The sequence below is a fragment of the Macrotis lagotis genome, chromosome 8 (assembly GCF_037893015.1).
Source record: "Macrotis lagotis isolate mMagLag1 chromosome 8, bilby.v1.9.chrom.fasta, whole genome shotgun sequence".
Classification (NCBI taxonomy): domain Eukaryota; kingdom Metazoa; phylum Chordata; class Mammalia; order Peramelemorphia; family Peramelidae; genus Macrotis; species Macrotis lagotis.
This window is the reverse complement of record NC_133665.1, coordinates 82,209,058-82,224,397: the sequence shown is the minus strand read 5'-3', so window position 1 is coordinate 82,224,397 and position 15,340 is coordinate 82,209,058. Positions and strand designations below refer to the sequence as shown.

The following is a 15,340-nucleotide window of genomic DNA, read 5'->3' as shown; positions in this document are numbered from 1 at the left end:
TAAGTGTGGGAAGGGGGAGGAATCTGTTTTCAAACGATTCCTCTTCTATTTGGGGAAACAATAGATATGAAAGAATGTTTCAATTATAAAGAGTACTGTAAAATCAAACTAAGACTATACTTAGATGTAGATATCAAACCATGGCAACTGGACCTATAAGAGATATGATAACATATTGCTGGCAAATGAGCAAAGTCACTTAAGAAGTGGAAAGAGGAAAAAAAAAAGCTTATTACACTGGGCTAATGAGAATCACATATAAACTCTAGACTGTAAAAGACCCCAAGACAAGACAGAAAGAGAATTAGAAAGAAATAGTCCAGAAATCACATTGATAATACAAGGATAGATTATTGAACTTTGATTTGTAACACTATGAATTATCAAAATATATGTATGAATACATATATACAGATACAGAAAATTCAACGAAATGAAATGTATTAAGAATGTCTGCCATAATGCAACAATCAAGGAAAGGTATCAGATATTGAAAATAGTACAAAAGTATTTAGTTTCCTAAATACTTCATTCTATAGGAATTATATATTTTCATGTTGCTACATATAACATTGTCCAATTTTGTATTTGATTACTAATATTTCAATTGTAAAACTTGAAATATTTTTACATAATAATACATTTTATATGCTTTGAGAGTTTCTGGTTCTAAACAGATAAGTAATGCCAAATTTCAGAGGTCATGTGAACCAAGCCAGCTAATACTACATAGTAGAAAGTACATTAAAATGGCATAAAAAGAATGAATTTTTTTAAGAACTTCAGTTTATAAGTATTTTAATATTGGCAAAGTATCTTTCTTAAAATAACCTGTGATATAAACAGTGCAATTTTATGTCACAATCAATGATATAAGGAATATATATATATATATATATATATGTATATATATATATATATATATATATATATATATATATATATATATATATATATATAACACAGTGAATTGACCCAACTTCACTGTGGAGAAATGGAATAAAAGGATCTAGGTCTTGCTTCTGGGTAGCCCTGGGCAAGTCATTAATGCTCTCTGAGATTCAGTTTCCTAGTCTGTAAAATGAAACTGGCCTAGATGCCCTCTCCAAGGCACCTTCTAATGATAACTCTGTGTTCTCATGACCTTACAACTGTCCCAGGGTTACACAGCTAGAAGTTCCAGCCAGGATCCTGTCAGTCCTCTGCCTTTCTGAAAAATGTTCAAGGGGAAAGAAATATGTAAGGTTAAAAATACAACCACTGAAGTGATGATCTTACAAGACTGCAAAAGAAAAGCCAACCAAATTATGCAAATTAGGAAATTATGACTCCTTTCTGACATTCACACAATTTATAGAATTAAAACAATGATTTCATGCATCTAATAAAAATAAATGTCATAAACATGAATTTTTTCTATAAACAATTGAGAAGAAAACTATTCTTTTTAAAGGATTCAAAATCTTATTAAGATATATAATATCTTATGTAGCTTCAGTAATTAAATGATTCTAATATAACTAGTGAACCATATCTGTCTATGACCAGTTATTGGATATGAACACTACTGCCTGAAGTAGCCTTAAAGATTTGTACATTAAAAAAAAATCAACCTCAAAAGACTTCATTAATTCAAAAAAAAATTCTACTTTTACAGCTAAAGCATCCTAAATTACGTCTAATGAGAAATAGGTTACTTCCCAAGTTTATTTTTAAATTTTTTTCTTATATTTAAAAGAGTGATCAACAAGTGTTTATTAAGTACCTAATGTCTTCTAGATTTATGATAAGTGCTGGGAATTCAAAAACATAGAATGCTACAGTCTCTGACTTCAGGAAACTTACAAATATTCTACATACAGTTAATGAATATAAAGGAAGGATAAGAAAGAATTTGATTTTGATTATTCAAAATCAAGATACTTGAAATCATATTCTAAAAAATGGAGGAGGAAAGCAATTATGCAGTTATCCTTTAAATATTCAAACAACTAAAAATATATTTCAAATTTTTCAAAGGATTAGTACCTATCTCCTGCCCTGAGGCTGGCCCATTGCCTATCAAACACATGTTTCTTCACCCATGCCATTTTCTGCCCTATATCAGCTGCTACTGCCCCACAATTCTCACTTGAAGCTCCTCCCCCACGCACAAGCTTTGCTTTCTTTAAAACTCTTGTTCCAGGAACTAATATCAGAATAGCATTGCAATTACTGCTAAAAATGGGTACATTAATTGACTGACTTTTTGATATAAATATCATCCTTCTGGTTTCTCTCAACAAACAATCCTCCTTCATCACTACTATTTTAAGAGTTCTTTGAATACTAAAATTATTTCATTAGGACGTCTGGGGCAGAGTCAAGATGTCAGTGAGAAGCTAACATGATGTTTTCCCTACACAACATTAAATGAAGCTGCTACACAAACTCTACCAAAAAGAAAAAATGGGAACCAGTTTTCAACTATAAACATCATGGAGGACCTTCAGTGAAGGTCTGTATCTTGGGGGAAAAGGGGAAGTAAAGCCCACAGAGACTAGAGGGTGAGAAAGCCAGGGGGTGGCCTTTAGACACAGTACAATCCAGATCCTGACACCTTGACAACAGCATAGGTCCTGACAGTTATATAGCAAGCCAGAAGCGAGGGTCCCAACCCTAGCCAAAGTCTGAACCCTGAGAACACTGGGGCAAAAGACAGGAGTGGACTGGGAACAAACCATTGCATAGATAGACCCTGGACATAAAGGAGGAAACAAACCTCTACATAACAACCCCTGGGTTGCAGAGGCAACATCTTGGCCAGTGATAAGCCAGGGATCCCAGTTACAACACTAAAAATTCAGGATTGAACTCTCTATACCTCAGGAGCAGAGTTCAAAAATCAAAATGATCAAAAACATTCAAAGAGCACTAACAAATGAAAGTTACTATGCAGATAGAGATGATAAAAATACCATCTCAGGAAAAAGCAGTGAGAAATTGCCTATGTGAGATATCTCAAAGGAGTCTATAAATTGGACTCAAATTCAAAACTTCATAGAAGAGCTTTAAAAAGAATTTAAAACCAAAGAAGAAAGGAAGAAGAAAAACAGGGGAAAAAAAGAAATGAGAGCCATACAAGGAAAAAATAAGAAAAATTTACCAAAGAAATCAACTCCTTTAAAAATAAAAATAACCAACTAGGAAAAAATAATGTAACTTCAAAAACTAAAATTGACCAGCTGGAAAAGGAATACAACTCATCTAAAATTCAAATTAACCAACTGGAAAGGGAATGCAACTCAGCAAAATATATATATAATTAACCAACTGGAAAAGGAATAACAAAAGATAACAGAAAATAAATGCCTAAAACACAGAATCAATGAGAATCTATGAGACACCAAGATTCCATCAAATAAAATCAAAAGGCTGAAAAAAATTGAAGAAAATGTAAAGTAACTTTTAGGAAAAACAAATGACCTGGAAAATCAATCCAGGAGATTAAACTTATGAATTACTGGTCCACCAAAAAAGCTTAGATCAAAAAAAGAGTCTGGAAAATATCTTTCAGGAATTATCAGGGAAAACTGTGCCAATATACTAGATCAAGAAGACAAAACAGAATACCTCCAGAAAGAGACCACAGGATAAAAATTACAAGGACTATCATAGCCAAATTCAAAATTCTCAAATAAAGCAGAAAATACTGCAAGAAGTCAAGAAAGCACAATCAGAATTATACAGGACTTATCAGCTTCAATATTAAAGGATCAGAGAGCATAGAATATGTTATTTCATAGGGCAAAGAACCTTGAATTATAACCAAGAATTTACTACCCTCCAAAATTCAACATGTTCTATCAGAGGAAAAGATAGATGAAATAGAAGTCTTCCAAAATTTACTGATAAAAAACACCAGAACTGAACAGAGAATTCAATCTTCAAATACATGACTCAAGAGATGCATAAAAAAGGAAAATGGAAAGGGGAAAAAAACAAAAGTTGGTCAAGAACATTAAATTGTATACAACCCTACAAGGGATGAAACAGAACTCCTAAAAATTGTACTTCTCTTAGGAGAGTTGAAGAGATTGAATTTACAGGATATGGGTATGGTTGGTCCTTTTCCTTTGTTATCGAAGAGGACCAAAATGACATCACTATGTCTGAGACAAATTATAGTGTACATGACTGTGGCTGACCAGACCAATTCAAGCTCAGAATGCTAGACCATAGATCAGGCACAAATAGTCCCACCTGGAATACTTACTCTAAACTTATATATCTCACATTTACTTTGAGTTTTTTTTAATTCTGCCTTGCTCATTAGAGTTCAGCACTTTCTCTGTTGAGGGCACCTTATGCTGGGTGATTCTGTGCCAGTGTCTCCTATACCCAATCAATTCTAAAGTTCCTAAGAGAAACCCTCATGGAATTCTAGTACTTAAGAGTATTTAGCAGCTCCACAGATATTTAAATCAGAAGTGACTTTACTTTATTGATACCTAGAGGATTGTAGTATTATGCAGCAGAAGGTGAGAGTGAATTTAGAAAGGTTAGACATAAAGAGATTAGAGGCATGTTCAAAAAGATCAGGGGTGAAACAAGGATGCCCATTATCACCATCAATATTCAATATAGTATTAGAAATGTTGGAATTAGCAATAGGAGAAGAAAAAGAAATTGAAGGAATTCAATAGCAATGTGGAAGTAAAACTTTGCAAATGATATGATGGTATACTTGGAGAAACCTAGAAAATCAACTAAAAGACTATTTGAAATAATAGATTCAGAAAAGTAGTAGGATATAAAATATATTCACATAAATCATCAGCATTTCTATATATGAACAACAAAGTCCAAGGCAAGAGATAGAAAGAGAAATTCTATTTAAGGTAACTGTAGACAACAAAGAATACTTGGGAATTTACCTCTCAAGACAAACCCAGAAGCTATATGAACACACTTTTCACACAAATATAATCAGAAAAACATCGGTTGCTCATAGTTAGGCTAAACTAATAAAATAAAAATGACAATTCTACCCAAATTAAATAATTTATTTAGTGACGCACCAATCAAACTATCAATACTTTTACCAAGTTAGAAAAGATAGGAACAAAATCCATCTGGAGTAAGAAGAGGTCGAGAATATCAAGGGACCTGATAAAAAAAAATGTAAAGGAAAGTGTTCCAGCTCTACCAGATCTAAAACTATACCAAAAAGTAGCAGTCATCAAAATTGTCTGATACTGTTTAAGAAATAGAGTAATGGATCAGTGGATTAGGATATGTACAGAAGAAATAGTAGTAAATGAAAACTAATAATCTTCTGTTTAACAAATCCAAAGTTTATGTTTAAAAATGTACTTTTACACTGTACTTTCAAAGACAGGAAGTAGCTGCTAAACCTACCTTAGTGTATAAAAATGACACCTTTGAAAATATGTACACAACATATTCAACCAGATGGACAAGAATTATTTATTTCAATCAAATGCAATTCAAAGTAATCTATATGCTAGCATGATCTGTACTTAAATAACGAAATTAGTTATCACTAAAATACTGGTATCACTTTTCAAAAGCACAATTTCAAATTTGTAATTCAAAAAATCAAAAAAACAATTGTAATTACTATCTTACTTATCTGAAATATTTCTGCTCATGTTATATATTCCCAATATATCAACTTTAAGTTATTAAATCCAAAATATTTGTAATTTATTGTTATAGGATCTACTTTGATAGCCTGGGATATCCATCATTAAGGTAAAAACTTTGTGAACTAAAAGTATTGCTTAGGAGGGTAACTTTTATGTATTTTCATTCTGATTTTATCAGTCTGATTTTTAGTTTTTATTTTGTTCAATGGTTCAGAGCTTTAGGCTACTTTTCTGGTAGTTTGTACCCTTCATCCAGTATATACTTGGCTGCTCTTCAACACTATTAATTGAGTTTCAAATTGAATATACAGGAATTGATAACAGATTCAGATGATGTGGTTGACATCTCTGACAGCATGCATCTCCATATTTTTATTAATGATGTTCATTAACTTTTAATAATATATATTAAACTTTTACTAATTTTTAAAAAACAAATCAACGTAAGCACTTAATAACTTAATATAGTTAGAGCAATGTATTTTTTAAAAAAGATAGCAGAGATTATAAATATCAATAAAGACTTCATATCTCAAATTAGATACTGAGTTTAGAACCAAGTGAAATTTATAATAATAAGAGTCATTCCCCAATTGAAAAATGGTCAAAGGCTATAAACAGGCAGTTTTCAGACAAAGAAGTCAATATCTATAGTCAAATGAAAAAGTGCTCTAAATCACTACTGATTAGAGAAAGGCAAATGAAAACCACTATGAAGTACCTATCAGAAATGACAAATGCTAGAAGGGATGAGGGGAAAAATAGACAGACTAGTTAAGAACTGATTCAATCATTCCAGAGAACCTAAAAGGCCCTATATGTACAAAAAATTTTATAGCAGCTCTTTTTGAAGTGATAAAGCCCTGGAAATCAAGGGTATTCTCATCAATTGAGGAATTACTGAAAAAGTTGTCGCATATGATAGCAATATCATTGTGCTATGTAAACAGTGATGGGATGAGTAGGTAGTTTCAGAAAAACATGAAAAGACCTATATTCTTTTATGCCAAGTAAAATGTAATTAGGAGATCAGTGTCACATTAACAGTAGTGTTGCAGTGATTATCAACTGTGAAAAACTTGGCTATTCTGATCAATGCAAAAATCTAAGACAATTCCAAAGGACTGATGATGAAAAACAAAAATGCTAAAAAAAAATGCTATCCACCTCAAGACAGAGAACTGATAAGCACTGAGTGCAAATTGAATGAAGTATAGTTTTCCCACTTTTAAAATTTGTCTGCTTTTTGTGAAATATGGTTGATATGGAAATATATTTTGCATGAATTCACATATTTAACTGATATTATATTGCTTGTTTCTCAGTGGGTTAGGGAAGGAATAGGAGAAAAAGAGTTGGAACTTAAATTTTAAAAGGAAAACAATGTTAAATGTTAAACTGTTAAAAATAAATAATAAATTAGAATTTAAAAAAATTTAAAACCTCTAATTGATTTTATTTCACATATAAAAATGTTGTAAATTAAGGTTCAGAGGAACTGTTTTTTTCCTTTCCTTTTGTTTTTAGTTTTTGCAAGGCAATGAATGGGGTTAAGTGATTTGCCAAAGGTCACACAGTTAGGTAATTATTAAGTGTCTGAGGCTGGATTTGAACTCAGGTCCTCCTAACTCCAGGCTTGGTGCTCTATCCACTGCACCACCTAGCTGCCCCATTCAGAGGAACTCTTAAGAAATTATATTTATATTTAAACCTGAGAAATGTTTGCTTGCTTGCTTCCTAACTTTTAGTCGACAATATTTCTTCATGAAAGCCATCATTAAAAGAGAATTCAGTGCACAAATGAACATTTTTCTTCACTGTGGGTTCTGGAATAACAAATCTTCTATCTTGATCATTCAGCATTTGTGAAGAGAAAAAAATACACCACTTCAAAAGGCATTTTATTCCACTTCTGGGTAGCTCTACTTATTAAGTTAGTTTTTTCCTTATATGAAGCATAATTTTTCTCACCACAAGAAAACACTTTACAGTCTTGCTTTCTGGAACTGAGAAAAGCAAATAAATCTAATTCCTCTTCTATATAAATGTCCTTCAAATACTTGATAAATTAATAACTATGGATATTTACTTAACCTAAATTTCTTCTTTATCAATGATAGCAGCATTGTTCTGGGTTAAGATAATTTCCTTTATCTTCCAAACTCCACTGTGTTATCCTACTCCAACATGCAAGTAACTTTTTATTTCTTACTATTTCTCTGAAATACACTTCTGAAACAATAAGTGATTTAAGCTAAAAGATGTCTCACATTTTGTCAGCATCAAATCACTTCAATTTAATATGTGTAAATTGTTTTAAAGGAGTATTTGGAAATAAGACACGATTATTGTTTCACAACAATAATGAAATATTAGAATCCTTGAAAGAAATTCTAAATTCTGGGATTATAACCTATATTTCTAAGTTTTATCAATTCTTGTCTTCTTTTAAAAATCAGTTGTCAGGTCAGCTAGGTGGTGCAGTGAATAAAGCACTGGCCCAAGGAGTCAGGAGGACCTGAGTTCAAATCCAATCTCAGAGCTTAATAATTATCTAGCCGCTTAATAATTACCTAGCAGTGTGGCTTTGGGCAAGTCACTTAACCACAATGCCTTGCCAAAATAAATAATTATTTATTTATATAAATAAATTTATATAAATAAATCAGTAAAATATTTTTGAATTCTGGAAGCTAGATGTAACTTTTCTCTATCAACGTAAGATTGGAATTGAACTAAAAATCTGACCATTTTTATCTTGGATTCTTCCTGGCACAGTTCAGTGAATTCTTTCTATTTATATATGAAATTTATTTTTCCTAATTCTATGAAATTTCTTTGAGAATCTCTCAAAATACATAACTTTAGAACATATCATTAGAGGTATAATAATTTTCTAACCTCTATTCTATAAGGAAGGCCAATGTCTCCTTTTCGTTTTTTGTTGGGGTTTTTTTATGTATCACTCAACAAAATACTAGAGGCAGTTAGTTCTGCTCTATTCACAAATTAAGTCTAATATCTTGCTTTCATAGTACATACTATTGAATCTTGGATTTTATTTCAAGAAGAAGAAAAGAATGTTTGAAGCAAAGAGAAATCAGAGCTCCAAACAATAGACATTTTTTTCAAGAAAAAAAGGATTAAGTGGTAGGGTGGGTCATGTGGACATTATAAGCCGAGAAATTCAGTTATTAATAAATAAAACCAACTTTGGCATACTTGAAGAATATATGATCACCTCAAAACAAAAACCTACTTGTTGATATTTATATATTCTCAGACAATAGCAGCTCATGTTTCTAAAAACTTTATTGAACCAAAAGAAGAAAATACGTCCCAGTATAAAATCTACTCCCAAAAGAGCAAATATGCATTTTTCTTCACAAAGACTCATAAACACAGGAAATAAAACTTGTACACAAAGTACATTTTCATACCTTAACAGCTTCACCAAGGGTTTGGTTTTTGTCTGCTTCTTCACTGGAATGTAGCTCTAGTCTATAATTTAACTCCTGAAGCTGTTGTGCCTGTTCATTCAGAAGTATTTGGGCCTGCTGTTCCCGTTGTAATGCATTATTCAGTTCTTCACAGGCACTTTCAAATTTCTCATGGGTGATCAATTTCTGATAAAAGGAAAAAAAAGTGATTTAGTCATAAAATAATTCTACTATATTTATATATTTAACCCTAAGAATTATATTTGATAATATGCAAAAGTATCAACCAAATATTTGTTTTTGTTTGTTTTTTTTAGGTTTTTGCAAGGCAGGGTTAAGTGGCTTGCCCAAGGCCACACAGCTAGGTAATTATTAAGTATCTGAGACCAGATTTGAACTCAGGTACTCCTGACTCCAGGGCTGGTGCTCTATCCACTGCACCAACTAGCTGCCCCCAACCAAATATTTGAAAATATATAAAGCATATTAGAAGACTATTCTTTTCTTTTTTAACAAAGTAAGCTGTATATATAACTGATCAGTATTAACAACAAAACACCTTACCTACAACTAAACACAATACATTCAAATAAAAGGTAAGCTTTCAATTCTATACAAATCAAGATTTTAATTAAATATACAGATACTAGAAACTTTTTAAAAGTTTATTCCTAGTTCACTGTACCTATTAACACATTAAATATTAAATTAAAATAAAATATTAAAAATATCCTATTATAAATATTTGTGATTGTTTTAAATAATATTGAAATGTTTTAATATATTAAATAACTTAAATTTAAATATTTAAAATAAGCATCTTAAAATATTAAAGATATTATTTCCAACATTTTAGAATGATGCTTCAAAAAAGTTTAGAGAAGTGTCTGAATGATCTAATCTAATAATGAAGATCAGTTATGAATACGGCACAAAGTAACATTCCTGAAGACATTAGTCAAATAAACATAAGTAAAAAAATCTATATCACATGATACATATGTGGGTGTATATATTTTATTGTTTATAAAAATATTGATTTAGATAAAGACATGGGTGATTTAGCAGTACAAAAAACTGTCCCAGGAGATAAGAAGACCTGGGTTCGACTTATACTACTGACATTACTAACTTGAACAAATTATTTATCTTCAAAATACCCTAAGCAACTATCTAAGGCTAAAAATGGAAAAGAAAATGTCAACTTATTTTAGTTAAAAAGGTTTCCTTATCTAGTATATTCTTGTATCAGGGGAAATCATTGGTTCAGTTCCTATTATGATCTTTACCTTTGATATTTTTTTTAACATATCCATAGAATTTTTGTTTTTGTCTTTTTTTTGAGGAAGTGAGGAGTGGGGGGAGAATGTCCAGACCTGTGGTTTTTTGGTGTAGGTAATGCAGGGTTAGGAAACTACCTCACAAATAAATGCAGCAGACTGGAACTATTAAAAACTTTTATTGACCATAATACAATTTTTAAATTTCATTAACAGAGATACTGAATAAAGTATTAAAATTTAGAGATAAAAATAATACACTAAAGAATTGAATTGTGAAAGAATGATTCATAAAATTATTTTCCAATGAAAGGAAAAATATCAAAAATAATTAAATTGGAAAAATTTCAAAACTTTAATTACAAAGAAAAAAGAAAATGAAATTCAGAAAAACAAAGTAACAAAATTAAAAGAAAATGATGAATTTAAAGATGGACTTTGTTTTGAAAAAAAGAAAATGGATAAACCATTAATAAATTTTAATTAAAACAAAAAGCAAATGATTAGTATCAAAAATGAGAAAAATTGGGGATAGGGAGAAAGGAAATTAATGCGATTTTTATTGGACTATGAACTACTCTTGTCCTTTGATAAAGTCATTTGGAACTACACACACAACTGTACCTATTTTTTTTTTTATCACTACTACTATTACTAAAGAGATCAAAGAAAGAGGAAAAGAACCTATATATACAATCACATTTATAATAGCTCTTTTTGTTGTGGCAAAGACATAAATGAGATATCACATCAATGGCATTTCAGAGTAATGAAATATTCATCATGATATAAAAACTGATGAAAATATTTTGGTTTTAGAGAACAAGAAAAGACTTGGCTGAATAAATGCAAGGTAAAATAACCAGTAAAGGGAGAAAATTTTCTACATTAAAAACATTATAAAAACAAACAACTTTGAAACATTTAAGAATTCTGATTAACAGAATAATCAACCATGATTCTAGAGTCAGGTAGTCAACTATCTTTTCTAAAATACCTACTGTTTTAAAAGGGTATAAAATGAAGCATGTGACCTATATATTCTGAGAAAAGGAGAATTAAAGATAAAGACTAAAAAATAAAATTTTTTGACCTGCCCAAAGTAGTTATTAGTTTAACTTAATCAACTAAACTAATTAACTTAATTAACTAATTAACTAAAATAATTCTCACTTTGGGCAGGTCAAATGCATATATATATTCATTGCAAGGGTTTTTACACATTCAAGGTGAAGGGAATGTAAGAAGGTAAGAAGAAATAGATTTTCTTCCTTAAAAAATAAAATCTAATTTAAAACAAAAAAAAAAAAAAACTGTCAAAAAAAATATATCACAAACCTATGTGCTACATGTGAGCAAGGAAAGCAAGGGGGAAAAACTGAAGGGAGTGGAGAAAGAAATGAACAAATAAAAATTCATTAAGTATTTAGTACATCAAGCACTTTGGATAAAATTGGAAAAGCTAAACAGTCCCTGCTCTCAAGGAATTCAAAATCTAATGGAAGAAACAGCATATGCAGATGGTTTTAGCTACAAATCCAAAAGAAAGATTTCAAAGTCCTTAAGCAAAACAGATGGTAATGTCTCTTATGTTATTTCCACCGATAAAAATCATATTAGCTCCCAATGTTAAACTATTTGATAGCATCAGGGACTTTGGTGACAAGACTTTTCTTTTCCTGATCTTCAGTAGCTATGGTTATAGTGTCTGTAGGAGTTGTTGTCAGGTTCCACCTCTTGCTTCCCAAGATTACGGATAAAGAAACTAAGCTAGAATCATTGCTATTCCCAAGTATCTTGGATTCAGAATCCTAAGATGTTTCTATCAGGCTCTGAGGGGAGATGGTGGCCACAGTGCTGGTGGTGGTGGTGATGTGACTTTCCTGACACATGCTAATTCTTGTCTCTCCCTTCAAGGTACCTTGTTGCTTCAACTAGGCTAGAATAGCCTACAATTGGAGGAATGGTAATAATTTGGGTTACTAGTAATTGGTAGAGATTGGGTAGTCATGACATTTAAGAACATTCCATTTCAAGGTAGATGGAAAAGTCTGGATAGCATAGGAGTAGAGAAAATGGCAAATGGCAAATGGCAAGGCATAAAGTCAAACTTTAATACCCAACTAACTAGGATACTATTCACTCAAAGAAGTTTTTGGTGAGTTCCCCAAACCAGAAATTAATCTCACTACCTCACATATCACATTGAAAATTCCATGTTCACATCTGAAATAAAAACAAGAGAAATGAAGGTTTTGCAGCATGTGAACTTATTTTTACAAACTCCTAAATTTATGACTAGTAAAGGTTATTACTGGGGGTGGTTAGGTGGCGCAGTGAATAGAGTACCAGCCCTGGAGTCAGGAGTACCTAAGTTCAAATCCGGCCTCAGACACTTAATAATTATCTAGCTGTGTGGCCTTGGGCAAGGCACTTAACCCCATTTGCCTTGCAAAAAATCCAAAAAAAAGATTATTACTGCAAATTCTAAGATTGTAATAAGAGCTATGGGAATCTGTCAACAAAAAGGGAGGATCATCTCAATATGATCTAGATGAATATTAAGTAAAATTTATTATTTCCCATAATGTAAATTACAGCTCAGGAATACTATAAATGTGAATATCTGAACTTTTTTAAATGACCTCCTACAGCACCATATGTTTAGAAGTGAAGACAATAAGGAATTTGCTAAATTTCACTATTCATTTGTTTGTTTATTTAAGTTTTTGTAGGCAATGAGGTTAAGTGATTTGCACAAGGTCACACAGTTAGTGTGATTAATTAATTAATTATTTAGTCTGTGGCCAAATTTGAACACAGTTCTTCCTGACTCCGGGGCTGATACTCTATCCACTGTGCCACCTAGCTACCCCTTCACTATTTATTTATGAAAAACTAAGCATTAGTCAAGTCAAATTCCATGCACAGTTACTAAGAAAACCTAGCGATTCAAGTATGATTACCTAAAATGGGGAAAATGTGTTAGGGGCTTCCATTCAAAATCTAAATACAGAAATAAAAACAGTGAAAGAACTAGAAAAAAAGTTTAAAAATTGATGGTTGAGTATGCCAAAGAAATAATAAATGCGGTGCTAATGGATCAAATATTACTGATCTTACTATAGGTGGGAACCAGCAGAAAAGTTACAACTCAACTAAGGGAAAACTTATTCATTACTTTCACTTGAATGAAGAAATTACTTTCATAAAATGAAGGGAGAAGTGAAGTGGGTGACATCATGAAGCTCTACCTCACTTAAAACCAACTTACACATGCAACAAAAGACATCACTCAAAACCATTCCTCAAAGTCCTGCATCGACAGGCAAGGGACAAAGCAGCAGGAGCAGATAAACTGGAAGCTACAGTCACAAGCCTGCACACGGGCAACCCAGGCCATAGGGTCATTTCCCCACTGAAATTGGGATTTGTCAGCCCCCTGGTGACTGAGCAGCCTTTTTAAGGATAGCACTGCTCACCTCCTGATGAGAGGAAGGGGCTAGAAAAGTTGCCCTAAAAATTATGTGCTTAACTAACCCTGGACTGATTACCTGGCATGTGGGGATCCCACAGGGCAGTCAAGACATCAAAAAGATCTACAAAAACTTCTTCAAAGAAGATTCTACTCAACATCAATGGAATTTGTACACACTCATAGACAAAACAAGATCCAATAGACCTAAAAGACAAACAGCTCTTGTTGCAAGAGAACTCAGCAAGAATCATATCCAAATAGCAGCCCTGAGTGAAATAAGGTTGGTAAGTGAAGATCAATTTACTGAAGTCAGAGCAGGATACATGTTTTTCTGGAGTGGCCACAGAGAAGGAGAACACCTTGAAGCTGTGGTAAGTTTTTCAACAGCCTCATGACAAAGAGATTGTCATTTCAAGGAAAACACCATGCTACCATCATCATTGCATATTTCCCACCTAACACACACTGTTGAAGTTAAAGAAAAATTTTATGAAGGCCTAAAGACCCTTATCATCAATGTGCCAAAAGAGGACAAGCTTGTAATTCTGGGTGACTTTAATGCTAGATTCAGATTGCCAGACATGGCAGGGAGTCCTTGAGAAGAATGGAGTTGGAAACAGGAATAACAATGGTCACCTCCCATTGAAGACATGCACATCTCATGACCTTCTCAATACAAATACTGTCTTCCATTTACCTAAATGCAATAAAAATTCCTGGGTACACCCTCATAGCAAATATTGGCATCTGTTAAGACTATGTGATTGTAAGGAGAAGAGATAGGATGTACACGTGATAAAAGCAATGTGTGGTGCACAGTGCTGGACTGATCACAGACCCATCCTCTCTAAGCTAAATATTCACATTCAACCAAAGCAGAAGTCTGACGGCAAAATGAATACTAGACAAATTAATGTCAAGAGAATAGAGTGTCTCTCTGAGAAGGAAATGTTTGCTAACTAGGAAGGAAAACTGAGCCAACACATAGTTGGCAACAGAGAAGAAGAAAAAGCCAGGGCAGCTTCCAGAGATTTGGTATACAGCACTGCATTTGGATGATAATACGCACAAACACCAAGACTGGCTAGAAGAAAATGATGGGGAAATATAGAAGCTGCTAAATGAAAAAAAACAACAACTCTACAGGGTTAACAGCAGGATAGTTCATCCATTTCTAAGAAGGCAGCATTTAATTCCATCAAAAGTAAAGTACAGGCAAAGCTTAGAGAGATGCAGGACTCTTGACTCAGTAAGAAAGCAGATGAAATTCAACTTCATGCAGACAGTCACAAATCAAAATGCTTTTATTATGCCCTGTAGGCTATTTATAGGCCAAAAACATATGGTGCATCTCAACTACTCAGTACTGATGGATCTACATTGATTAATAATAAGGACATGATCCTAGGGAGATGAGCTGAATGCTTCCATAATGTTCTTTTTTTGTTTTAGAAAGATTTTATTTATTTTGAGCTTTATAATTTCCTCCCC

At 32.3% G+C, this 15,340-nt stretch overlaps 1 protein-coding gene across 6 annotated transcripts in view; it reads right to left on the bottom strand.

Annotated features, from left to right (window-relative positions):
• CCDC171 (coiled-coil domain containing 171) overlaps positions 1-15,340 on the bottom strand; it is a 459,446-nt gene that overhangs the window by 182,586 nt on the left and 261,520 nt on the right. For all 6 annotated transcript variants that reach the window (XM_074197551.1, XM_074197553.1, XM_074197549.1 and 3 more), the window contains one exon: positions 9,092-9,277. In XM_074197551.1, the coding sequence (XP_074053652.1) occupies positions 9,092-9,277 (186 nt within the window). The remainder of the gene's footprint in view (positions 1-9,091; positions 9,278-15,340) is intronic.